The sequence below is a fragment of the Rattus rattus genome, chromosome 5 (genome assembly GCF_011064425.1).
Source record: "Rattus rattus isolate New Zealand chromosome 5, Rrattus_CSIRO_v1, whole genome shotgun sequence".
NCBI classification, from domain to species: domain Eukaryota; kingdom Metazoa; phylum Chordata; class Mammalia; order Rodentia; family Muridae; genus Rattus; species Rattus rattus.
This window is the reverse complement of record NC_046158.1, coordinates 9,214,880-9,241,119: the sequence shown is the minus strand read 5'-3', so window position 1 is coordinate 9,241,119 and position 26,240 is coordinate 9,214,880. Positions and strand designations below refer to the sequence as shown.

General features: G+C 51.3%; 2 protein-coding genes across 4 annotated transcripts in view; one reads left to right on the top strand and one right to left on the bottom strand.

The window, feature by feature from the left end:
- Positions 1 to 8,185, bottom strand: part of Vav2 (vav guanine nucleotide exchange factor 2) — a 168,381-nt gene extending 160,196 nt beyond the window's left edge. For all 3 annotated transcript variants that reach the window (XM_032902989.1, XM_032902990.1, XM_032902991.1), the window contains exon 1: positions 7,434 to 8,185. In XM_032902989.1, coding sequence (XP_032758880.1) covers positions 7,434 to 7,637 — 204 coding nt within the window. In that variant the 5' untranslated portion in view covers positions 7,638 to 8,185. The remainder of the gene's footprint in view (positions 1 to 7,433) is intronic.
- A 15,779-nt stretch (positions 8,186 to 23,964) lies between these two features.
- On the top strand, positions 23,965 to 25,602 carry Brd3os (BRD3 opposite strand). The gene is made up of 2 exons (XM_032902988.1): positions 23,965 to 24,262; positions 24,370 to 25,602. Exon 2 carries the CDS (start codon positions 24,805 to 24,807, stop codon positions 25,057 to 25,059), a length of 255 nt encoding a protein of 84 aa, XP_032758879.1. The 5' UTR covers positions 23,965 to 24,262; positions 24,370 to 24,804; the 3' UTR covers positions 25,060 to 25,602.
- Positions 25,603 to 26,240: the final 638 nt, after the last annotated feature.

Here is a 26,240-nt window from a genome sequence, read left to right as displayed (position 1 = left end):
ATCTCGATAAATACATTGCACTGGAGCACAGCCTCGCTCTTGGTTCAGAAAACAGCCACAGCTACCCTTCCTGCTGTGAGGGCAGAGTTGAGGGTGGGGGGTGCTAGAACAGAGGCCATCTGGCCCATGATGCCTAAAATATTCTGAGCTAACTCTTGACAGCAAACACTGATTACCTTACTCCAGAAGAAAGCTGAATAGCCAGGCTGGCTTGTGGGAGAAAAGGTGTTTTCAAGGGATCTGAGAAAGGAGGCCTAATGGGGAGTCCCAGGGTTAGGACTGAGGAGACTCTGTCCTTCATCCACTTAACACAGGGAAGGCCCTGACGCATCAGCCACCAGCTGCACAACCCATCAGTCTTCACTGTCTCTGTTCTGAGTCTGCTGTCCTGAATCGACACTCATCTCCTGGACACAGAGACAAAAGGTACAAGCCAGGTGACAAATGCTTTATCATGAGTGTCCTCAAAAGAGGGGTCAGGGAGGTTAGAAAGATAGCTGGGGGTTGGGGAGGGACGGACATGCTTTTAATCCCAGCACTCGGGAGGCAGAGGCAGGCAGATCAGCTGGGTCCACAGAGTGAGTTCCAGGACAGCCAGGGCTGCACAGAGAAACCCTGTCTCAAACAAAAACAGAAGAGAGGTGGCTCCGTGTGGAGACCGCTGCTGCAGCTGGCTGCTCCCTGCCCCAGGCCAGCCTGTTCCAGCTCTAGAAGATCAGGTGCCCTCTTCTGGCCTCCACAGGTATCCGCACACATGTGCGCATACACACACAGATACACAAACACACAGAGAAATAAAAAATAAACATCTTTTGACAAGAGAGATCATATTCCCAATTGTCCTCTGGAGACCCCATGGCTTCTTAGAGGATAAAGGACATCTTGGGTTACTTAACCCTCAAAGCAAGTACCACAGTCAGAGAGGGAACGCTTTCCTTTCCAGGCCCCCAACAAGTAAGGACACAGCTTGACAGCTCCCCGTTCCCAGCTAACAGCGGATATCCCAGGGCCCAAAGCAGGGACAGGCTGCTCTGCACAAAGGCCTTCAACGTGGCCTTCCTCTCAGCAGCACCCAGGCTAACAAGCAAGCCAGGTTGGTTGGTTGGTTGGTTTGTTTGTTTGTTTGTTTGTTTGTTTGTTTGTTTTGGGAGGGGGGTGTTGTTTTTGTAACCAACACACACCACACAAACAATTCATGACTGCGCTGAGAGTGTCTGCCCTTCAGCGGATGCTGCTTGTTGCTCCAGTGGTCCATTGCATGGGCAACAGACCCAGGCCTAGGGGCAGTGCTGCCAGAAGTCCTTCCTCTCTGTCAGCAAGTCCCTGACACTGCAGCCACCTGAGTATCACAAACACGGCCATGCAGAAACACCAGCCCCAGAATCACATTCTCCCACTTTATTCCCATCACAAGTGCCTCAAGGAGTCTTTCAGACACCCCTACGCACCTCCCCTTCCCTGTGTGAAGCTGAGTTCTATACGTACACATCTGTGTTTTATCCACGCACCCCCCAAAGATCTGGCTTTCACCCTCCCAGGGGTGTTCTGCTAACAGCATAAGCTAAGTAAAATACATCATTAAAATTAGTGTTATAGAGTAGGCAAGATAGCTGGAGGGGTAAAAATGCTTGCGGTGTAAGCCTGGTGACCTGAGTTTGATCCCTAGACCTCATGTAAAGGTAGAACGAGGAAGCCACCCCACAAAGGTGTCTCAGTACACATTCCATGGTACACACACACATCATGTACACACATAATAATAATAATAAACAGGGTTGGGGATTTAGCTCAGTGGTAGAGCGCTTGCCTAGGAAGCGCAAGGCCCTGGGTTCGGTCCCCAGCTACGAAAAAAAGAACCCCCCCAAAAAAAATAATAATAATAATAATAATAAACAAACTTTTTCCAGGAGTGGTGGTACACATCTTTTATCCCAGCATTCAGGAGACAGAGGCAGGTGGAACTCTGTGAGTTCAAGGCCAGCCTGGTCTACAGAGTGAGTTCCAGGATAGCCAGGACTACAAAGTGAGACTGTGTCTCCAAAAGAAAAGGATGGAGTTCAGAAAATGTTTTAATTAATGTTACACATTTGTTAGTTTTTGTTATGGCTACCAAGAATGCATAAATCTTAATGTGTTTTTATCTGTGTGTGTGTGTGTGTGTGTGTGTGTGTGTGTGTGTGTGTGTGTGTGTGTGTGTGTGTGAGAGCAACTCCCGAGGAGGCCAGTAAAGGGAGATGGGTCCCCTGGAGCTAGCGTAGTAAGCCCTTGTGAGTCACCCAGTATGGGTGCTGGAATTCAAACTCCGGTCTGCCATAAAAGCAGCAAGAACTCTTTTTTTTTTTTTTTTTTTTTTTTTTTCTATTTTTTTCGGAGCTGGGACCAAACCCAGGGCCTTGCTTGCTAGGCAAGCGCTCTACCACTGAGCTAAATCCCAACCCAGCAGCAAGAACTCTTAACCATAGAACCATCTCTCCGGTCCTGTGTAAATCTAGATGTAGTTCAGCATTGGCTGCATTCACATACATAGACCACAGTAAGCATAGAATGTGTGCACACACAGACATGTCCAACACACATAGACATCTGTGCTTTCACATGCATTTCCCAGGTAAGCACTCAGAGCGTCCACGGGTCCTGAGCACACCCCTCCTCGTCTTGGCCTGGATATACCCCTCTCCTACCACGGAACAGCATCCACTGAAGCAGGGGCCAGATCCCGAGCTAGGACAAAGGAACACACAGATGAGCCTAGAACATCTTGTGCCAGCGAGTCAGCGATGCTCCCAGAATGACTGGGAATGTGCCAGAGATTCGCAGACGCCAACCTGGACCAGTTCCCACTGTCGCCCGAGACAATGTGAGCACCGAGGTAAATAATGGTTGTAGCAGATTAGAATAAAACAGGAAACATAACCCACACTGGGTGGGAAGACAGAAAGAAGCGGAGAGAAGAACGGAGAGGAGAGAGAGGGGGTGGGGGGAGGAGAAATCAATATTTACCTTGTCTCGAGGCACGTCCCTGAAACCTAGGTTCCCCAGTGATCAAGCAGTTTAAACTCAACATCCCCAGTGGACACTCGATGCTAAGCTTCAAAGCCACCTGCTCTGATCCAGGGGGAAGGGTAGCAGGATGCCACACTCCACTGCAGGGGCACAGCCTCAGTCTGCTCCTGAGGCATCAGCTGAACTCAAATCCAAGGAGCCTGGACCTTGGCCATGAGAGCAAAGAATGTGACGGTTGAGGAGTGGCCTTGGGCAGAGAGGAGCAGCTGAAGATCCCAGGTCACCTTTGCTGGAAAGGACGCTTAACAGGGACACCTGAGTGCCTTGCTACTGCGGGTGACAAAATGCACATTTGTTTGTAGGGAGTGCACGGGGCATCAAGGACATGGAGTGCCAAGTCCCTGCTACCGCTCAGAGGTCCATAAGAAAGTGTATACAACTTGGCCGTGAGTTGGAGCCATTCTCGGATTGTAAAACTGCCTGGCTGGACAGAAGGCTTCCCTGGTTAAGCAGCACTTGCTGTTTTTCCAGAGGACCCAAGCTTGGTTCCCAGCACCCACATCCGACAGCTCACAATTGGCTGTAACCCCAGCTCCGAGGGATCGAATACTCTGTTCTGAACTCCAGGGTATCTACGCCTCTCTCTCTCTCTCTCTCTCTCTCTCTCTCTCTCTCTCTCTCTCTCTCTCTCTCACACACACACACACACACACACACACACACACGATCACAAATAAACCTTTTAAAACTGCCTGGCTTCCCTGAGAATTAGCTTTCCTTTCTCTGCTTCCCAAATCCCACGTCTTTCTGGAACCTCAGCCTCTCCAACAGAATCCTCACACAGACACTAAAGGAGCTGGGTACCCATCCAACGGTTTCTTTCTCATCAAAAAACATTCCGTCCATACCCACTGGCTTCCCTTGCTTGCCGGGGCTTTATGAGAGCATTGGCCAGTGTGCTCCGCTCCTGCTCCTCCCCAGTCTGTGATTAGAAAGAAAGAACATTGCTCTGCATGGGAAGCCAGGCTGCAGGGAACCGGAGAGGACGTAGTCCTGCTTGAAGAGGCTCACGTCCTTAAGGACCCACAACCACCCTTGGACTGGCTGAATGATCTAAATCCCCCAGGGTCTGAGTCCAAGTGAGCAGGCAGCAAGCAGTATCCACGAGAAAAGTGTTGAAACTGCAATGCTAGATGCACACTAGAGCAGCGCTAGCCCAAAACGAGACTCAGAAGAGAGCAGTCAGAGGAAGCTTCCTAGAGAAGGAAGAGGCCCCAAGCCAGCTGACAAAGAACCAGGCTGGAAGGTGGTTGATTAAATAAAGCGTGTGGTGGACACAAGAGGAAAAACCATGGGATGGAGGAGACAGAAAGTACCAGGCCAGGAGGCGGGGGAAGAAGAGGAACGTGGAGGGCATGAAGGTCCCATGGAGGCAAACCCTGGTGATCCAGGTATTCAGAGATCTATGCTGCCTCCCTGCAGCAGACAGACCACTGATGTCCTGAAGAGAGAAGGCCACCAGAGTGCTATAAACGTAACAGAGCCAAGTGAAAGAGACCCCTCCTTAAGAGGCCTCCCCAGAGCAAACATGGAGTCTGTCAGCTGGCATGGTACCCTTGTGAACTCTTCTTAACTGTAGCCACTTCAACTCCATAGGTCCCTTCTCAGGATCAATAATTAGTGAGTAGACCTAATTAGCTTACTTAAACCCAACGCGGCTTCCAGGTATTGGAGCGCAAAGTACATCCTATCCTGCCCACTCAAGAGGGCACAACAAAGCAGGTCATCAGTATCTCTCCGTGATCATCAATGCCCAAGAGATTGCCAGGCCTGGTGTAGTGGTGCATTCTTTTAATCTCAGCACGTGGGAGGTAGGGATAGGGAGGTCTCTGAGGATTCCAGGTCAGCCTGGGCTATGTAGCAAGTTCTATCCAGTCAGGGTTACAGTCAGACCCTGTCTCAAAATAAAAATTAAAAAAAAAATCAATAAATAAAAGGTTTCCCATTATGCTCCCCTAGAACCAATAGCCCAGCTAGCATAACTCAAGATGGGAGGGGACCTCTGAGTCCTGAAGGTTTACCAGGAAGCCATGCTGTGGCCTTCAAGGATCAGGGGATACCAGAAGCCAGTGAGCTAGACATGTTGTGGCACACCGAAAATGGGGAGGAAGAAAACGGTCTCTCGTTCCTTGCCAAATGGATCCAAGTGTCCAGGGAAACCAGACGGGCCCCCACTATCACCCCAGAAAGCCCACACACAGGTCCCAGGAAAGTAAGCAAGACGGCAGGGCAGCTGAGGTAAGTCCTTTGAATTCACCATTTCTTTAGAAAGATGTCCAGGCACAAGCTAGTTTAAGCCACTTACTGCCGGGAGACCTGGGCTACATCTAGGGCATATCTGTGGTACGCTCTAAGCTTTAACTGTTGGCTACAGATCAGAGGTGGCAAGCCACTCCACAAATTGTGCCTAGCCCAAGGCAGCCCAAGAAAGAAAGGGCAGTTGTGATTTCTTCTGTGTTCCAGTCACCACAAACCAGAGTGACACCACCTCCCTCCATATTAGAAACGTGAGCTTCCTGTAGCATAGAGCAAGCACCTAGAGAGAAAAGTCTCTCCCCAGACCCTGCACAGACAGCTCTGGAAACAACCTGAGGTTCAGGGAGCACTGCTTTGTAGAGACCATGGGACAGACCAGCCTACACAAGGTGACAAGCAAGAGCATGGACCTTCTGTGCTGGTGTCATTAATCCCGGCTGTTAAACCCCAGAAGTCTCCAGGTTCCAGGGATTGAACCCTGAAACCTGCTGAAGCCAGCACCCTTCATCCCATCCGGACCAAACCACAGGGACCAGCTCCTCCCAATATCCCTGCCAATCAGTCTCACCCTCTTAACCCAACCCCACCCCCAATCCCAGGTCAGGCTCAAGCCTCCAGGCCCAGCAACAGAACCTGCCAGAAGCAAGCCATCTTAGCCTCCAGTTCAGTGAAGGCCCATAGGGAGGAAGGGAGTCAAGAACCAGCTATGTGTAAGAATTGCCTGCTTCCCTTTCTCTAGCCAGGAAAGAGGTTAAGAACTCCTCAGCCTCCCAGCCCCAACTTTGGGGAGGAGGGTCACACTTCCAGATCTGTAAAAGACCTCCCTACAGCAATCATTTAAGCGTGCCACTTGGGCACACTGTCACTCAGGTTTTGCAGGGTTCCAGCTGCAAGAGAGACCCCGAAGCTCTCTGGCTCTCTGGGCTGGTGGGGTATTGCTATTAAGTATGAGAACAACACCCTCTCTTTCCCTCCAGGGTCTCTCCTTTGTCAAACGGGAAACGGGCTGGCCTCATCTCTATGGAAAAGCAGACACAGCCAAAGGGCAGAGGCTTTGGGGGGAGGGGTGAAACCAGCCAGAATATTAGGATTAGTGACTCTCACAGAGTCACCGCATTTCCCACAGTAGTCCTAGAAGAGAATTCCCGGCGTCCACTAGGAGTTTCGAAGTGGGCGGGTCGCACCTGTACAGTACCCAGCTGAACCAGAGCTGCCTAACTCTTCTCTCCACCTCCCACATCCCTTTAAAGAGCGATCGGGCCGGGGATCCAGGACCCCCGAAGGGCGGGCCACATGCCTCGAATTTGCTTAACTCTCCGCCAAGTTCCCTTCAAGGGGCCAAGAAAAGCAGCTTCAGCTAGCAGAGCGGACATTTTCCTGCCCTGCCCTGCCCTGCCCTGCCCTGCGGCCACACGCGTGCCTCGGCCTCCACAAAGGCTACACTGGAGCGACGAGCGAAATGGGGGAGGTGAGGAGGCGAAGGGTACTCTAGCCCAGAACCCCTCCAGGAAGGCCTCGGAGGCAGCTGGTCCTGGGCTGGGGTCCGGGAGGAGGCACAGGCCAGAGAGGGGGCGGCGCCCGGCACTCCAGCTCCCTTCGACCGGAGCACCCGGCCGGGCCCGGCCCCTCCGCCGAGCTGCGGGTAAACGTAGCCACGACTCCATCTCATCCTCCACCGGCTCCAGTTCATCCTCCACCGGCTCCGGCCGCCCGGCGCGCAGCCCGAGGACACGGCCCCCAGCGTGGCACGCGCCGGGTTGGAAGAGACACTCAGGGACCCGGGCCTGGGCACGAGACTGAATCGCTGGGCTCCACACCGAAGCTGGAGTCGCCCTCCACCAGGCAGCTGTAGACTGGGGAGCCGGCGCACAAAACGATCCCCGCGGCGGTGGTGGCGCGCCCTAGGCTTGGGGGACTTTAGCCAACTTCGCGCCTTCGGGGACCGCCGCTCTCTAGAGCGGGAAGCGGAGACCGGGATGTGCCCTGCTCTGCACTGACCCCTGAGTCAGCCGCTCCGGCCAGGGGGGGACCTGGGCCTCCCAAGGCCCGCGCTCCAGTCAATGCGCCCTTCAGGTCGCACACTCAATTCCCTCCTGCAGTGCCGGGACTCTCACCTGGGACATCTGCGGCCGGAAGTTGATGTCCTTAAGGTCGATGGAGCCGGGGGAGAGGTTGTGCAGCAGCTGGCACAGAAGGACGCCGTCGCGCAGCGCCTGCGCCAGGTCGAAGACCACCGCCGAGGGCCACACGACACGGTGGTTGGGCGGCAGGACCTTGCAGTCAATGAGCCAGCGGCCGCATTGCCGCCACTGCTCCATGGCGCCCGCGGCGCCCGTGCGCTCGCCGCCGCGGCCGCTGGGCCAGCTGGCTCAGGGCAGCGCTCCGGCAAAGTGCGGTGACCGCGGAGCATCCCGACCGCCCGCGCGGGGCTCGGCCGCCGGGGCGGGGCTTCGCGCAGGCGGCCCCGGGTCCCCGCTGCGCCGCCACACGGCCCTCCTCTTCCTCCTCCTCCTCCTCGGGCTACTAGCGGGCCGCGGCTCCCGCCCACGTGCGGCCACTAGGCGCTCTCGGGGCAGCGTGCCGGGTCCCCCCTTCACACACACAAGTGCGCTCGGGCTCCGGCCCGGGCTCCACACCTCCTGCCGCCGCAGCGCTCTTCGATCCGCCCCTCTGGGCGCCGCATTCTGCGTTCGGGGCGCCCCGCTCCGGCCGCTGCTCCTGCCCCACCCGAGACAAAGGCGCAGCGGGTCGCTCGGTCCCTGCGTCCCGCGCCTGAGCTACCCGCCCCACGGTCGCTTTGTTCGCCGGGCCCGCGGGCTCTACGCTACTCGCGGGGCACTGGGACTCCGAGGCTCCGCGGCTCCAGGCGCTGGGGGTGCAGGGGGCGCGGCCATGGCCGGGCGGGGCCGGGGGCGGAGCTGGCACCTTCACCCGGCACCTCCCCGGCGACCCAAGCACCGCCTCCAGCCCGTCCTCCCACTTCCTGCCCCTGGGCCGCCAGCGAAAGTTGAGGAAGGCGGGGCTCCTGAGCAGGCTCCCCGCCCGCGACTTTCCCTTAGGTGCACATGGAGGCTGGAGGTCTTTCTTGCGGAGCGATGAGGCCGCCGCACCCCTGAAGAGACTAGAAGGTGGCCGCTGTAACGCTGGGTGCCCTTGCAGGGTCCTTTGGTAAAGACAGACCCCGGAACGCGTACCAGACTGGCCTACACACCCAACGCCCCTATGGCCGTATCAATCGGATTGATGGGCTCAGGTCTTCCAGAGCCCACTTCCAGTCTTCTGTCCTTGCCAGGGTCCGCAAGACACTCCACCTCCACGATAACGGAGAGAAAATCCTTCACAGGCAGCCCCCTTGATTGTCTAATGGGAGGTGCTGGAGGGATAGACAGTGTTGTGTCCTGAGGACATTGTGACAGTGAGTGGGACTTCGAAAGCATAAATAACTGATTTTGCGATTGAAATTAGTTTACTCTGGACTGTGTATCAGAAGCTGTGGGTTCTTGGTAAAGGGAACCCCATGAAGCCAAGCCTTTTCTGAGATTTAGTGTCATGAAAAGGATCTGGAAGAAAGGAAAGTGACCAGTCAATCTTTTGTGGATAGCGTTGTGTCAGCCCCTGCCTCTCCCAGTTTACCTGGTCCAGGGAAGGATGACAGGCCGTACCTCAACGCACACACTAAGTCTATCCCCTGCACCCAGGGGAGTCCCTCCCAGAAAGGCCTCTCTCCAGGAAGCCTCTCACCCCTTCCCCACCTAAAGAGGAAATCAGGAGAGGAGCCAGGTGAAGCCAGGCTCAATGACAGGTGAGCCTTCAGCTCCTGCCGCTTCACCTCGGAATAGCCTCAGAGGAAGGTCCTCCTGCACAGACGGGGGTTAAATCATCCAAAACACCGGGCCACAGGCAGACCCTCCAGCATCTCCCTAAGAGTCAGTCAACACCATGCACCATAGTGGGAAAAGAAAGAAGGAAAGAAAGGATTTTGCAAAGCTGACAGCAAAGCGCCCGGCTAATGCTGCTGCATCCACGTCTTGGTGTCTGTACCTAGGGGGCTCCCTCACAGAAAAACGGACTCTGTCCTCCCACTCCTCAACCTTATAGCCTCATCAGAAACTCACCAAGACAAGACCAGGTCTGGGACGGACTAATTTTGCCATCCAATCGAGCGTTCATCTGCTGCCCCCTGGTGGTCTTTAGAGCAATGGCATCAGCTGACAGCCTAGATGCTCCAAAACAGGGGTCTGTTCTTTGAGGGGCTGTGGTGCTTGGAGTTAGCATGTCAGTCTTCCAAGTCCGATGATCCATGCCTCCTGGCACCAGCAGAACTCTCTAGTACCCAAAATAATAGGAGGGATGGCTAAAGGAAAGCTGGGTAGGAAGTATTCCAGATGTCTGTGGTGCATGTGTAGGTCAGAGTGCGTGAGCTCAAAACAAACGCGGAGGGCTGGTGAAGGGGATACTTCTCCTCAATATCCCACCTCACCCATTCTCTCAGCCCAGAACTGCTCGCCAGGATTGCCTTCCGGAAGTTTCCCAGAGACAAGAGTACTTCCCCACTTTGGAGATGAGCTCCACTGAAAGGCACTTGTGCTGAATCCCAGGGACTAACTCTGAGGTGAACAGAGCAGAAGAAACCCTGAGTTAGGGACCGTCGATCCTAGCCACATGCCCAGGATGTGGAAAGTGGGCCACGAACTAACCATGAACACGGGAGGCTTCAAGGAAGTATGCACCTGGAAAGGGGCAGCAAGTCTTCGGGGAACTGACGGTCCTCGAAGAGCCTGCTTTTACAGGAGAGCATGGGTGTGGAGAGCTGAGGCCTAGAACAGCAAGGCCCAGCCCAGAGGCAGGTCTAAATCGTAATGGAATTAAACATCTCTGTATTCCCAGTCATGGCCAACTACAGCATACTCGTCTATGGACTCCAGTGTTAACTCCCCACTTCTAATTTGCCAGCAAGTCTGAGACCCCACATGCAGGTTCTGAGTACTCCCAGCTCTTTGACCAAGGTCCATGTTCCTCCCCTTGGGTTCCTCAGTGCTGCTTCTGCCTCGCCCTTCAGTCTGCTCCCCGCAGCCAACAAGGACCCAGCCAAATCTAGGTTCAACCCTGTCACTCTGGCACCCCAAAACAAGCCCTCTGTGGCACTCAGCTCCCTGAGGATAAAATCCTCAGGCTTGGGGCTCTTAAAAGAATATTATTTGACAAGCATGAGGCCCCAGGCTCCATCACCAGCCCTTATAGCATCGATTCTCAACCTGTGGGTCTGGACCCCTTCAGGAGGGATTGGCTAAGACGATCTAAAAATACAAATATTTATATCACGAGTCATAACAGTAGCAAAAATGTGTTGTGATTGTAACGATATAATTGCAATGAAAAATAAGGTTATGTATGGTTGGAGGTCACCACAACATGAAGTGGTATTCGATACAGTTGTATTACAGGGTCACAGCATTAACTGAAAGGAAATGGAAAAAAAATGGCAGAATCTCTGTCAAGCAAACCCCTTATGGCACTGCTTCCTTCTCTGGCTGCATCTTCTGCACCGCTCCTAGTTTTTTGCACTTGCCTAGAATTCTTCCACCAGACAGGGACATGGCCAAAGCTCTGGCTAGCTGTCTTAGTTAGGGTTTTACTGCGGTGAACAGACATCATGACATCATAAGGCTTAGGTGCGAACACAGAGAAATCATAGAACTCAGCATGTCTCTGCCCTTCTGGGCTTCTGCAGTACCCCTCCAACCACCCTCACAGTGAGCAGATCACAAGTGCCTCTAAGCACACAGTGCTTTGGATAACAGCTGCCTCCCTTGGAGGAAGCTTTTTCTATAGACACTGGAATGTCCAAGAAACTGAGGACCTCTCCAGCCAGTCATTTTGGTTATTGGTTCATGCATTCCTAGCAAACACTCAGACACACTGCATGCTTTTCCTGTTCTTCACTCTGTTTTCCATCAAGGCCACCCTCAAAGGGCTCTCCCTACACGGACCAGCAAGTCTCCTCATTCAAACGAATACCAGCGTTGGCCTCCCTTTTTTCTACCACCCGACCTTCCGTTCACTTCCTCACCACCCCTGGACCTCATTTTTACACTTTTTACTGGTCCCTCCATCCATCTGCCTGGCCCTCTGTCCACTTAGCCTTTGATCTACTTAGCTCTTCGTTCCCCTGCTCACCCTTCCCGTGTTACTCCGCCCATCACTCTCACATGGCTCAGGCCAGCCTCCCACCTGTCCATCATTACCTGCCCCACTCCTGTCCATCCACTTATACCCACATCCAGCCACACATCCCACCAACTAGATCACACTGGCTGAGCCCCGGCTTTGCTTCTGGAAAAGGGGAAGTGAATGTTTTGCCCGGGTGAGGGATTTATTCTCACATCCAACCCACATGAACACACATTTTACAAATTCCATTTGGAGCTCCATCAGGCAAATTCAGCTATCACAACTTCCCAGGAAATTATAGGTGTAGGAAGGACCATCTGGCCCACCCTAGATGGAGCATGCCTTGCTGGATGATGGGGGTGGGCTCTCTTGCTTTTCCTTTGAAAAGACTAAATGTAGACATTTCACTGCTAGTTGCCTCAACTTCAAATTTAGGCCAAAGGCTACAGTCTAGAGTCTGACCCCTTTGCTCTGAAACCTTTGTGTGACACAGCTGCAGTTTGGGCACCTGCCGGTGACTGTGCAAAACCTGAGGACAGTTTCCCCTGAGGTCTATCTTGAGGCTTTAGAGGCTTCTGAGAAGACCCTGTGTTTGGGGTCAGGTGAGCACAGTCTTAAGAGAGAACTGGGACCAGGCCACTGATCAGCTCACCTTGGGAGGCTGAGAGGCAGAGTTGGGGTGGCTTCTTTTCCACAGGAGCCCTCATCACAAAGCCACAGCCACCTGGATACTAGAAAAATGGAGCAGGTTCAGTCAGACTCCATTCGACTGCATGTGCATAATAGCAGGTACGTCAGTACCAGGCACTAAGCTTGTTCCCGGACAGGCTCAGCTGGCCACACACTGGCTGCTGGGAATGTTGGCTCTTAGTAAAAAGAAGTCGATACCCATGGTGTGAAGAACACACCCGTGGAAAAATCTGACTGTACCCACCCTCATCAGAGCCTGAAACCTTCCTTCAAAACGCAGAGGAGGGCCTCATGTCCTGGGTCCGTCCCCTCTCCTTCAGGCAGCTCACCCTGAAGTCAGCAGAGCCAAAGGAATGTGCCAACCCCACCTGCTCCAACCCCTTCCTAATAGGACACAGACAGATACCCCAACAAGTATATCACCCAAGAAGAGACATATCCCTTAAACATAGCCCCTACCTACTGCCAACCCCACTTTTTTCAAAACTAGATTTTTTTTTTTTTGTTAATGTGCATCGGTGTTTTACCTGCATGTATGTTTGAAGGTGCCAGATCCCCTGAAACTGGAGCTCCGGATTGTTGTGAGCCGCTATGTGGGTGGTGGGATTTGAACCCAGGACCTCTGGAAGAGCAGTGAGTGTTCTTAAGCACTGAGCCATCTCTCCAGCCCCTCTGGCAGCTCCCTGTGAATCCGCTTTGGCTATGTTTATCATAGATACTTCACATAGTTGGAATCACACCACTGTGGCCCTTTGTGCCTGTCTTTTTCTTTTCCACCCTGAATGTGGCTGAGGTTTGTTTCTTTGACTTGTGTTCTTCACTCAGTTCTCTGTCCCTTTCCATGGCTGTCCATGTCACTGTGAGACCGTCATCCTGATATCTAATCAGCATTAAAACTTACTACAAGACTCTACAGCCTTCTCTTATCTTCAAAATACAGGGTATGTCTTACACATACAACATGTTCCATCTGAACCCCACATTTCCCTAGGATGCGTTTGATCTAAATATATTTAGGTTTCATAAAACTCACAGTTGAAAAAGATTTTCATGCTCAAGCTGTCTCGAATACACTTAGAAGCTGGCCAAAAATAGAAGTTAGTATCGATTTCTAAATTAATTAAACTGAACAGAGGGTTGACTGGCGTCTGGCGTGTCTCCTCAAGCCCAAGCAGGCATCAGGCCTGACAGGGCCCTTTCCTTCATGCCTTAAGCGGAGGCGCTGTGATGTCCACCTGGCTGTGAAGCCGCCTCTACTCTGTCCTCCCAACACCCAACACCATGCCTGGCATGAGTTCAGGACTCTACTCACCCACTTACCCACCCACTCACCCACTCACCTGTCTCTCTGCTCACTTGCCCATCCACTCAGACACACACCCACCTACTTGCTATGCATCCACACACCCATTTTCCCATCACTACCTCCCCAGCCTCCTACCTACCCACCCATCCATTCACTCATTCAAGCGCCTCCCCACCACTCACACACCCACGACACTGGCTAGGTTTCCTTTTGGTGTTGTTTGCTTAACACAAGGTGGACATCTGAAAAGAAGAAGCCTCAGTTCAGAAGATTTCCCCATCAGATTAGCCTGTGCACGAACCCATAGGTACCCATGGGGGCATTATTTTTTGATTAATGACTGATGTCTGCAGGAACAGTCTATGAGGGGAAGTGCCACCCTGGTCAGGTAGTTCTGGATTTATAAGAAAGCAGGAAGCCACTATGTTCATAGCAGCCTTATTTATAATAGCCAGAAGCTGGAAAGAACCCAGATGCCCTTCAACAGAGTAATGGATACAGAAAATGTGGTACATCTACACAATGGAATATTACTCAGCTATCAAAAACAATGGCTTTATGAAATTCATAGGTAAATGGTTGGAACTGGAAAATATCATCCTGAGTGAGGTAACCCAATCACAGAAAAACACACATGGTATGCACTCATTGATAAGCGGCTATTAGCCCAAATGCTTGAATTACCCTAGATGCATAGAACACATGAAACTCAAGACGGATGATCAAAATGTGAATGTTTCCTCCTTCTTTAAAGGGGAACAAGAATACCCTTGGCAGGGAATAGAGAGGCAAAAAAGATTAAAACAGAGACAGAAGGAACACCCATTCAGAGCCTGCCCACATGTGGCCCATACATATACAGCCACCCAATTAGACAAGATGGATGAAGCAAAAAGAAGTGCAGGCCGACAGGAGCCTGGATGTAGATCTCTCCTGAGAGACACAGCCAGAATACAGCAAACACAGAGGCGAATGCCAGCAGCAAACCACTGAACTGAGAACAGGACCCCCGTTGAAGGAATCAGAGAAAGGACTGGAAGAGCTTGAAGGGGCTCAAGACCCCATATGAACAACAATGCCAAGCAACCAGAGCTTCCAGGGACTAAGCCACTACCCATGGACTATACATGGACTGACCCTGGACTCTGACCTCATAGGTAGCAATGCATAGCCTAGTAAGAGCACCAGTGGAAGGGGAAGCCCTGGGTCCTGCTAAGACTGAACTCCCAGTGAACATGATTGTTGGGGAGGGCGGCAATGGGGGAGGATGGGAGGGAACACCCATAAAGAAGGGAGGGGAGGAGTTGGGGATGTTGGTCTGGAAACCGGAAAGGAATAACAATTGAAATGTAAATAAGAAATACTCAAGTTAATAATAAAAAAAAAAAAAATTAAAAAAAAAAAAAAAAAAAAAAAAGCAGGAAGCCAGGAATGGATGCACACACTTTTAATCCCAGCACTTGGTAGACAGAGGCAGAAAGACCTACATAAATTCAAGGCCAGCCTGGTCTACAAAGAAAGTTCCAGGACAGTCAGGGCTGACTACACAGGAAAAACCCTGTCTCCATAAAAGAAGAAGAAAAGGAGGAAGGGAAGGAGGAGATGGAGGAGGAAGAAGAGGAGGAGGAAGAGGAGGAGGGGGAGGAGGAAGAGAGGAGGAGGAGGGGGAGGAGGAGGAGGAGGAGGAGGAAGAAGAGGAGGAGGAAAGAAAAGAACCGGGTGGGGCCGTAAAGGGGGCGCCCATCAAGCTTAACGCACGTTTGCGTGGAACCTGGCACTAAACCATTCATAGTCGACCTGCTTCTGGGGTTTCGTATGTAGCAGAACAGCTCCCTCATTGCGATCAATTGAAAGTCAGCCCTCAATTCAAGGTTTAAAAAAGGAAAAAGGAAAGGAAAGGAAAGGAAAGGAAAGGAAAGGAAAGGAAAGGAAAGGAAAGGAAAGGAAAGGAAAGGAAAGGAAACAGAAAAGAAACAAAGAGAGCAGGCTGAACAAGCTATGAGGAGTAAGCATCTTGGCTTGCTGGCCAAATTCCTCCATGACCTCTGCTTCAGTTCCTGCCTCCAGGTTCCTGTCCTGACTTCCCTCAGGGATGAGGTGTAACCTTAAAGTTGAAAGCTGAAGTAAACCTTCCCAACCAAGTTGATGCTTTATCACAGCAAGAGAAATCCTAAGGCACGTAGCTATCCAGACATCTACCTAACCATTCATCTACCCACTCACCCACATTCTTCCATCCATCCACCTAAAAATCATTTCACAGTAACACACACACACACACACACACACACACGCACGCGCACACACACACACACACAGACACACACACACACACACACAGACACACACACGCACGCACGCACGCACACGAACACACGACTTGGAGAGATAGACAAGGTTACAGTTTATGATTGTCAGCATCAAACAGGAAGTATCATGTTCAGGGACAGAAGAAGCTGCCCCTTCCTGGCCTCTTGCCTCCTGCATGATCTGAGCAGAACTCAGCCACTGTAAACATCCCCCCTTTGCCTGGCCTCTCTCTCCCCCATCCGATGCATCATGACAACTGTCCCCAAGCCTGGCAGAAGTTTCCAACTGCTGAGTGAATTTCCCAGGGCCACAAGCTCAGCTGCTTCTACAGAAGGAGGCAGCCTGGACTGGTATAAGTTCCTTGGCTCCTGTCTGGAAATGGATATGGGTCTGACTATAGCTTCTGCTGGACTGGGGCAGAGCTCTGGCTTAAGTGTGATCCCAGATCCCTGCATAATGATAAGAACTGAAGTCAGGCATGGTGGCTCATGCCTTCCTTTAATCCTAGCACTTCAGAGGCAGAGGCAGGAGATCTCTGTTAGTTCAGAGCCATCCTGGTCCACAGAGTGAGTTCCAGGACAGCCAGAGCTACACAGACAGATTCAGTCTCAAAAAGAAGAAGGGGAAGGAAGAGGAGGAAGAGGAAGAAGAGGAAGAGGAGGAGGAGGAAGAGGAAGAGGAGGAAGAAGAAGAGGAGGAGGAGGAAGAGGAGAAGAAAACAAAAAAAAAAAAAGGAAAAAGGAGAACTGAGAACAGAAGAGGCCCCAAAGGGTGGCCTCCTAAGACATGGAAACCCTTAAGAAGACCCATGAGGTCTAGTCTCCCTAGCTTAAGCTTGGAGCCACTCATAGGTGGGCCAGGCGATAACTAGGGTTCCCTTGTCCCTCTAAGCCCTTAGGCAAGCCATCATTCTCCACTCTATGTGTCCTATTAGGGGCCAGGGACCTTCATCCAGCTGGAGGCAAGAAGTTAGGTGGGGTCCTGGGGGTCTGAGAAGGAGTCAGCCATTTTTACCACTTTCCCAGGAACAGAGGGATGGTGGACGTAACTGTGTGCCAGGATGTAGTGACAGCTGTAGTATTTCAGATGCTGAATGGAAGGGTGACATCAGGACAGTGCAAATGAATGACTGTTTCAGGAGCTGGTGCTATGGGAGAAAGGCAGTGAGTGATCCACTACTGATTTGGGAGACAGGAAATACTGAGTACTGAGGGCTCCCTTGTTGGGATTGCAGCATGGAAGGTCCTTGTTCCCACAGAGGACCAGAGAAACCAGGAATGTTAGTCACACAGGATTGTCTTTCCATCCAGAAAACTGACAATTTGGGGTGATTGACAGCCTGGTGGTCTGCATTATCTGTTGAGCCAGGCCATATCAGGCTCCTACAAGCAGGACAGGAGGCTGGCTAGTAATCTAAATGACCCTGACAGCCAGGGGCTCGCCAAGCTCCCACAACCAGGACCCAAGGTGGCCAAGAGCCCGAATGACCTCTCTGCTCTCTGTATGACTGAGACCAGGCCAGACCTTCCTTAGGCCCTTAAACTAATACAGATAGCCTATCTCTAGAGCCCATTTTTCCCTTGGGAAAATGGCATGTACCCTGAGTGGAGTTTCCATGTAATCACGTTCCCGTGTCCGTCAGGAATTGGATTTCATCAGGTAACTTTCCCCCAAACTGTACTGTTTTAAATATGCTGACAAGGAGCCATCTGGCATCAGACCCCCAAAGTCTTGGTCCAGGTTGGTGAAGTCAGTCTGAATTGAGTTTTCATTCTGGCATCTTCAGTTTGCTTCCCAGCTGTGACGGACTGCAGCCCCCTCACACACACACACACACACACACACACACACACACACACACACACACACACTCCATAGGTTGTCAGTTCTCCAGCACTGCTTCTCTCACAGGCTGAGGCTGGGCACCTAGGGGAATGCAGACATCCTGACCCCTGATCCTGTACAACCACAGGTTGGGGATAGAGATTTAAAATGATTCATCAGTTAAGAAAACTGGTTGCTCTCCCAGAGGGCCCCAGACAGATTCCATGATGGCTCACGAACATCTATAGCTCCAGTCCCAGGGGATCCCACACCTTTCTCTGGGAACATCAGTTATGCAAGTGGCAGACTGACATATACTTGCAGGCAAAACACCCATACACATAAAAACAAACAAACGAATACTTTTAAACAAACAGCAGGACACACGGTGACAACTTTTCCCTGATAAAGCCTGGTGCAGTCAGGCAAGAGGACAACACAGAGGCAGCCTCAGGCTGGCAGACAGCACTGAGACTGTGAGAGCTCAGCCACAAATGGGCCATCTACATCAACCCCTCCTCAGCCAAGGGTCAGGGAACAGCACACACAGAGGAGTGGGCAAAGGAATTTAAGAGCTGGAAGAGAGCTGTGGAATGTCGCCTTCCACGAGGCAGCTGTTGTGCATATCAGCTCACAGCAGCTGTTGTCTGCACAAGACCTGCACAAGATCAAGCCAGTCAAAATTCCAGCATGGGGGGGGGCTGGGACTCCTGGGGCTCCACTCCTAATGAAAAAGCTATTGGCAACTGATCACCTCTGAGAGAGAAGCCATTTCCTTGAGGATGTGGGCGCTGGCAGGTTGTTTGTGCCCCAGTGGATAACCCCACCTATGCACATGGTCAGCATTAATTAGACTCAGTGTGCTATTAACAGAAACAGTCATTGCTGGGCATGGTGGTGTGCTTTCGGCGTTTGGGAGACAGAGGCAGGAGGATCTCTGATAGAAGCCAGCTTGGTCTACATAAGGAGTTCTAGGACCACAAAGTGAGACCTTGTCTCAGAATAAAAAAAAAAGGGGGGGGGGGCTGGAGAGATGGCTCAGCGGTTAAGAGCACTGACTGCTCTTCCAGAGGTCCCAAGTTCAATTCCCAGCATCCACATGGTGGCTCACAACCATCTGTAATGGGATCTGATGCCCTCTTCTGGTGTGTCTGACAGTGTACTCACATACATAAAATAAATTTTTAAAAAATTTTAAAAAACAAATAATAATGACAACTAATTCATAATAATAATATTAATAAATACATGAAATCAAGGGAGAGACAGGCTGGTAGGTCCTAGGGAAGAGTTGGAGGGAGTTAGTAGGGATCTGATAAGATAAAAAAAAAAACATTGTCTCCTGAGAGACACAGCCAGAATACAGCAAATACAGAGGCGAATGCCAGCAGCAAACCACTGAACTGAGAACAGGACCCCCGTTGAAGGAATCAGAGAAAGGACTGGAAGAGCTTGAAGGGTCTCGAGACCCCATATGAACAACAATGCCAACCAACCAGAGCTTCCAGGGACTAAGCCACTACCCAAAGACTATACATGGACTGACGCTGGGCTCCAACCTCATAGGTAGCAATGAATAGACTAGTAAGGGCACCAGTGGAAGGGGAAGCCCTTGGTCCTGCCAATACTGAACCCCCAGTGAACATGATTGTTGGGGAGAGGGTGATAATGGGGGGGAGGATGGGGAGGGGAACACCCATATAGAAAGGGTGGGGGAGGGGTCAGGGGGATGTTGGCCTGGAAACTGGGAAAGGGAATAACAATCGAAATGTAAATAAGAAATACTCAAGTTAATAAAGATAAAACGGAAAAAGAAACATTGTATATATACATTAAAATTTCAAAAGTTAAACACAAAATATTACTCAGGGCTAAAGGTTATAGGTCAGCACATGCCCTGTGTACACAAAACACAGGGTTTGTCAGGTCTTGTGGTACAAGTCTATAATTCTACCTGCTCGAGAAGTTGAGGCAGGAGAATAGTAAATTCAGGGCCTGCTAGACTACATAGTGAGTTTCAGGTCAGATAGTGATGATGTACATGGAGACCTTGTCTAAACAAATGAATGAGTGAATGAATGAATGAATGAATGAATGAATTTCATACTTTTTTTCTCACCATCTGGGTCCTCCAGAAGCTGCCATTGAGCTCCCCTACCTGAGTGACCAGAGGGAACAATCTGATTAGTCAGTGTTTAGTTAATGTTGCCCTTCGACCTGCCCCCTAAGACCAACAGTATGTGGCTTTCAGTCACAGCCTGGCCAGATAACCAATCCCAACCTCCCACTTTTTTCTACACCAATTTCTGTGTTCAGTTTTGTAGCAGAGTAAATGGTGTGCTCCTCCCACCTCCCAAGCCATGAAATCCCTGAGGCCCAAAATGGGTTTGGGTTCTGGTTAACGGAAGCGGTCTTGACGATGAGGTCATTTTAGATGATTTTCATGGCCTCTCAATCTACTATTGTATCCTTAGAGACTAAGTAACACCAGGCAGGAAAGAAAGAAGGGGAAGGGCCATGGGGTCGCTGAGGCGGAGACAGAGACGGAGTGACTCATCCACAAGCTAAGGACGGTCAGACAGAGGCCAGTCACTGGTAGCTAGGATACGCTGCAGACAGCTTTTTCCCAGAGCTTGGCAGCAAGAGTCACCTTGTCCACAGTTTCTTGTTTCTTTTTTTTTTTTTCTTTTTTTCGGAGCTGGGGACCGAACCCAGGGCCTTGTGCTTGCTAGGCAAGCGCTCTACCACTGAGCTAAATCCCCAACCCCAGTTTCTTGTTTCTTAAAGACAGAGTATTTCTCATGTACTGCAGACTGGCCTCAAACTCATGTGAGCTTGAACATCTGATTGCTCTGCCTCCTCCTCCAGCGTGTAGGGATACAGGCTGCACCACCACACCCAGTTTTACTTTATGAAGTGCTGGATCTAACCTGGGCTGTGTGTACGCCAGACAAACATCCTATCGACTGAGCTACATCGGCAGCCCCAACTACAACAGAAGTTCACACAGCTCACTTCCAGAACTGAGAAGGAACACAGTTCTGTCAGTTCGAATGTAGATGGAGCTTTACTGCCGTACCCTCACAGGGCCACACCCCACAGGGCCACACCCCACAGGAAGCCACACCCCTGCAGGAAGCCACAGAGCAGCTACCATGAGTAAAGAGTGCCATGGAGCATGAACCAGTCAGGAAGGACCCTCAGTGATTGGACTCATAATTAGGCAGCTGGAGATCCCAGGCTTGGACACACATTGGAACTGGCAGCACTGAGGGTCAGGGAACATAGGTCTAGGAAAAGCTTCTGCACCCAAAATGCCCAGCCAGGAGGAGCCAGCTTACTGGCCACAGCCTGCCCTCAGAAATCAGGTAGTGTCACTCCATGGTCACTTGTACCTGAAATCTCACCACCCTAGAGGCTAAGACAGGAAAATCATTAGGAACTCAAGAAGAGGGGCTAGAGAGATGGCTCAGAGCTTAAGAGCGCTGACCGCTCTTCCAGAGGTCCCGAGCGTACTCAGCTACAGTGTACTCATACATTAAATAAACAAATAATTCATAAAGACAAACGAAACAAGACAAAGAATTCAAGAAGAGCCAGGCATGTTGGCATGCATGCCTTTAATATCAGCACTTGGAAGGTAAAGGCAGGTGGATCTCTGTGAGTTCAAGGCCAGCCTGGTCTACAGAATGAGTCCAGACAGCCAGGGCTACACAGGGAAGCCCTGTCTCAAAAAAAAAAAAAAAAAAAAAAAAAAAAAAAAAAAAAAAGAAAAGGGGCAGGTATATCGAGAAACTCTGTCTTGAATTCCTCCTTCCCCAACCAAAAAGAAAAAAGAAAGAAAGGAAGGAGGAAGGAAGGAAGGAAGGAAGGAAGGAAGGAAGCAAGCAAGCAAGCAAGCAACAAAAGCAGCAGAAGAACTCAAGGAGGACATGGGCTACCTGGGCTCCGCATGGAAACATTGTGAAGGAGGGAAGGTAGGGCACTAGGGAAACGGTCCCATCAGTAATGGGCTTGCTACACAAACATAAGGACCTGGGCTGGTTCATGGGACCCATGATAAAGCCCGGCACAGTGGTATGCGTCCACCACTAAGGAGGCAAGGACAAGAATATTCCAAATCATCGGCATGCTTTAAGGTCAGTGGAAGACATTGTCTCAAAAAGTGAGGTGCGTGGACAGATGAGATCGTTCAGCAGGTAAGGTGATCACCGCTTTGGGTGAGAACCGCCAAGCCCATCTGAGCTTGGTCTGTGGAAGGAATGAACTCCTACGTGTTGTCTTCTGACTTCCACATGCACACATGCTACCCACACACACACACACAAACAAATAAACAAGGTGGAGGCCCGGAGACAAGGTCAGTAAGCAACACGGGTCAGTAGGTAAGGGAATGTGCCACCAAAACTGACAACCTACGTTCGATCCCGAGTGAAAGAACAAACTCCCTCAAGCTGAACTCTCATCTCCCCATGTGTACAATGGCCTGTGCATGACCACACATAAGCACACAATAAATAGACAAAGGGGCAGACAGGCAGACCGATAAATGCCCATGTAAAGAATTGGTATTCCAGGGCTGGAGAGATGGCTCAGCGGTTAAGAGCACTGACTGCTCTTCCAGAGGTCCTGAGTTCAATTCCCAGCAACCACATGGTGGCTCACAACCATCTGTAATGAGATCTGGTGCCCTCTTCTGGCCTGCAGTCACATATGCAGGCAGAATGCTGTACATTAAATAAATAAATAAATCTTTAAAAAAAAAAAAAAGAAAGAATTGCTATTCCAAGCTTGGGGGGGGGGGTGCGCATGCCTTTAATCCCAACACTCAGGAGGCAGAGGCAAGCAGATCTCTGTGAGTTCAAGGACAGTCTGGTCAACAAAGAGAGTCTAGGACAGTCAGAACTGTTACACCGAGAAACCCTATCTGGAAAAACAACAACAAAAATGGTATTCTGCAAGTTGGTCTCAGTATTCTTTCTTTTCTCTCTCCTCTCTATTTGAGACAAGATCTTGCTACGTAGCCTTGGTTGGCCTAAAACTCACTGCCTAGACTAAACTGGCCTCAAACTCAGAGATCTGCCTGCCTCTGCCCCTCAAGCTCTGACCACCACCGTCCCATGTCCCATCCTGCTCCTTCTTCACCATCCACTGATGTCAATATTCTTAACTGGCATCGGACTAAACTGTGAAAAGAAAACCTTATGAAGAAAAACAATGGACACAGGGTCAAAGTGTTTGGCTGGGTCTAGTTGGAGTGTATGCTGAATTTTCCTGGGGCTTTAGGACAATTCAAATGAGCAGTATGTGGAACGGCAGGGTTTCACAGCTACTTTTGAAATGATGCATCCCACGCCACATTAAATAATTGAAAACAAGTGCGCCCATCATCTGAGTGGGATGTCAATAGAAACAGCAATAGGGCTGAAAAGGAAACTTCACAAAGGAAATAAGGAGAACTGAGGACAAAGCTTCGCCTTAGAGCACTTGCCTAGCATGCCCAAGGCCGTGGAGGCAAACTCCAGACCACAAAAGCCCCAATCCAAACATAAAAGCCTCAGGAACCATGTCAGGATCCAGACTTGGGAAGGTGCCTTAATGCTAACTCCTACTCCCTCCCCAGCGTCTCCTCCAGGTGGCCTCCTAGCCGTTCCTCGCCCTCCAGGCTCCTCCTCACATCTGCCCCCAAGTTCTTCTCCCCAGCTTTTAGCCCCAACCCAAGCCCAATCCTGACTCCCGTGTGTCTTCCCCAGGTTCCTTTTCTATCCTGGCTTCTGCCTTTGTGTTTTCCACCCCTTCCACCGACTCTCGCAATGCCCCCTCTGCTCCCCCCAAACGCCCCTTCTTCCTCCGCCTCTTCAGACTCCTCCTCTCAATCCTCATCTTCTCCTCCCCAGGTCTTTCTTCTCGGGCTCCTTCCCAGCTCCTCCATTCCTCTCATCCTCCCCACTCCAGAGCCTCCCCATCTCCTAGATTATTCCCCAACTACACACTCCCTATTTTCTTGGGACCCGCCTCTCCACTCTTTCCTTATCCTGGATCTTGCTCTTTCCGACCTCTCTTGCCACTTTTTCTGGCTCCTCCTCTCTTCCAGCTCCTCCCCTCTCCCTTTCCTCTAGATCTCCTCTCTCAGCACCCCATCAAAACACACCAGTTCCTCCTCTCTCCCAGCCACCCCTCAACCCCCGCCTCCCCTTTTCTTCCCCACCCCTCTCTGGCCGCTCCTCCACTCCCTCTGGGTCTTTGGCCCCGCCCCACGGAATGATCGATGGGTCCGTCCGCAGGCGGGACCTCGGCGCTCGGCTCGCCACGCCTGCGACGCTGCCATGGAGACGTAGCCGCGGCCTCCTAGCTCCACCCAGGACCTGAATCCCTTGCGTCAGCAGGCCCACGCGTGTCCGCGAGCTCCGGTGGCAAAGTCCGCTCCGCTGGGAGCTTCCAGGCAAGCGGTGACTTTGCTGGGCGCAGAGCCGTGGGGCTTGCATCCTTCTTCCTCCCAGGAGTTCTCTGTTCCATAGCTGAGGAACACGTCTCTCACCAGCGGAGAGGAAACTCTGAGACTACCAACCATCCGTGGGTTATTAAGGGCCCCGCGATTGTCCACCTGCCTCACCCTTCCACTCAGCTCAACTAGCTGCATCCGTGAGTAGCCTCGCTGAACTCTCTGACCCAGAGAGGCTGCTTCTGGTGGCAAGGCCTGTGCTGGGCCTGCCCCTGATTCCCCTCCTGACAGTTTCTTCCCTTTGCAGTGTCACCCTTGGTAGGAGTGGAAGACTGGCTAGAAGAAAGGACCTGAACCAACGCTTAGTTCACATCCCTACTGTGTTTTGAGTGGTGTGGGCAGGTCAACCCCTGCTGCCGGAACCCTGAATACATCTTTTTGAGCTCAGCAGTATTGCAGAGGCAGCCTTCCCAGGAGTGGTGTGGAGTCACTGTCAACACTATAGAACTTTCTGTCTGGAATGGCTCTGACATGGCTTCTGAATGGTCAGAGATGTCTTGGATTTTCCTGTCCTCCTGAGGATCTTGCCTATGGAAGGTGGAGTTACCTACGTTCACTATTAAGTTGAACAAGGACTCCTGAACCCAACAGCCATCAGGGTTGTTGGCCAATTAACAAAGTAAATCAGCCAGCTGTTCGTGGCCTAGGAGGAAGCCGGGTGTGCGGGACCTGGGCCTGTGGGATGAGTAGACGAGTCCCACTGGCAGAGAAGGCCCTGTCTGAATCCTATGCCCGCCTCCGGTACAGGGACATGTCCTTGCTCATTTGGCAACAGCAACAGCAGAAGTTGGAGTCTGTACCGCCCAGTACATACCTGAGCAGAAGCCGCAGCATGTGGTACTCGCAGTATGGGAACGAGGCCATCTTAGTCCGAGACAAGAACCAGCTTGGGGTCTCTAGGAACACCGGCCAGTCTAAGTTTTGCTCAATCATGTAATTCCAGGGAGAAGACCCTTGATGGCCATAAAGATCAAGTCGTGGTATAAAAACCTAACACCCAAGAATGTCATGCAACCCTTTATCAGTGGCACAGCGGGTACCTAGATGCTCCCCTCACTGCCCAGGCCCAGACCCTGGAAATGCTTCCAAACAAAAGGGAAGCAAGAGAGAGACCCCCATCTGCTCCTATGAGGCTAATATAGGTCAGGTCCTGGGTAAGGAGGGGACTCTCTTCTTGCAAGGTCCCAGATCTGTCAGCTCATTGCAGTGACATGTGAAAGGGGGCCAGTGACCAATTGGTCTGTATGTCACTGCATTGTGGTAGCATCCACACTGGCCACCAGATGTGGTCTCACACATAGGAACATCCTCTCAAGTGTGGGAAAAAGCAGACTCTCATGGTGAAGCACTGGAGCCTCTTCTATCAGACTGCAAAGGTACCCATTCAGAGGCAAGCATGGTCCACCCCATGGCTATGCAAATGTGGGGGTACATTTTTTGTCAAAACTGAGCTTTCTAAATAAACGTCTTAAGACTTCTCCCTTTCTCCTTTTTCTTGTGTAAAACCTTACTTGGCTCTCTAAAACGACAGCAATGGCGCCATGACTGCCAAGAGCAAGCCCAGGCCATCATCTCCTCACTCTGCACTGCATGCTGTCAAACTGCTCGTGAGCACAGACCCTGCCTGACCAAGCACCTTGCCCTGCCCGATCCTCACAGGACACTTAACTACCATCAGCTGGCAGATGGCACCTGGCCTGTAACATATGTAAAAGGCGTGTCTCACCCATGGCTGTGTTCACTGTACTGTGCATCTCTTTGCAGATGTGCCTATCTGTGCTACAACTATCAGGACAAGGCACATTCTTCAAACACTTCATCCAGCTTGGCTAGCTGGAGCCTCCTGAGGAGCCTGGGTTGGACTTTTGTAGTATATTCCTGTAAATGTATAGGACGCTCAGCATATTCTATGGGTTGGTTGACCTGACCTGGGGGCTTAACAATTGGATACTGTTCCAAGTTCCCTAGTTTCTGTCAAGTCTTTCGGTTCAATTGAAGTCCTGCAAGCAGGCTTCCAGCCTATCTGGAATTCCCACCACCCGCTTACACATCGCCCTAACCCAAGGCCGTCTATCAGTCTGCATCAGACCCAGCACACTGGCTTGGAGACAGATCACA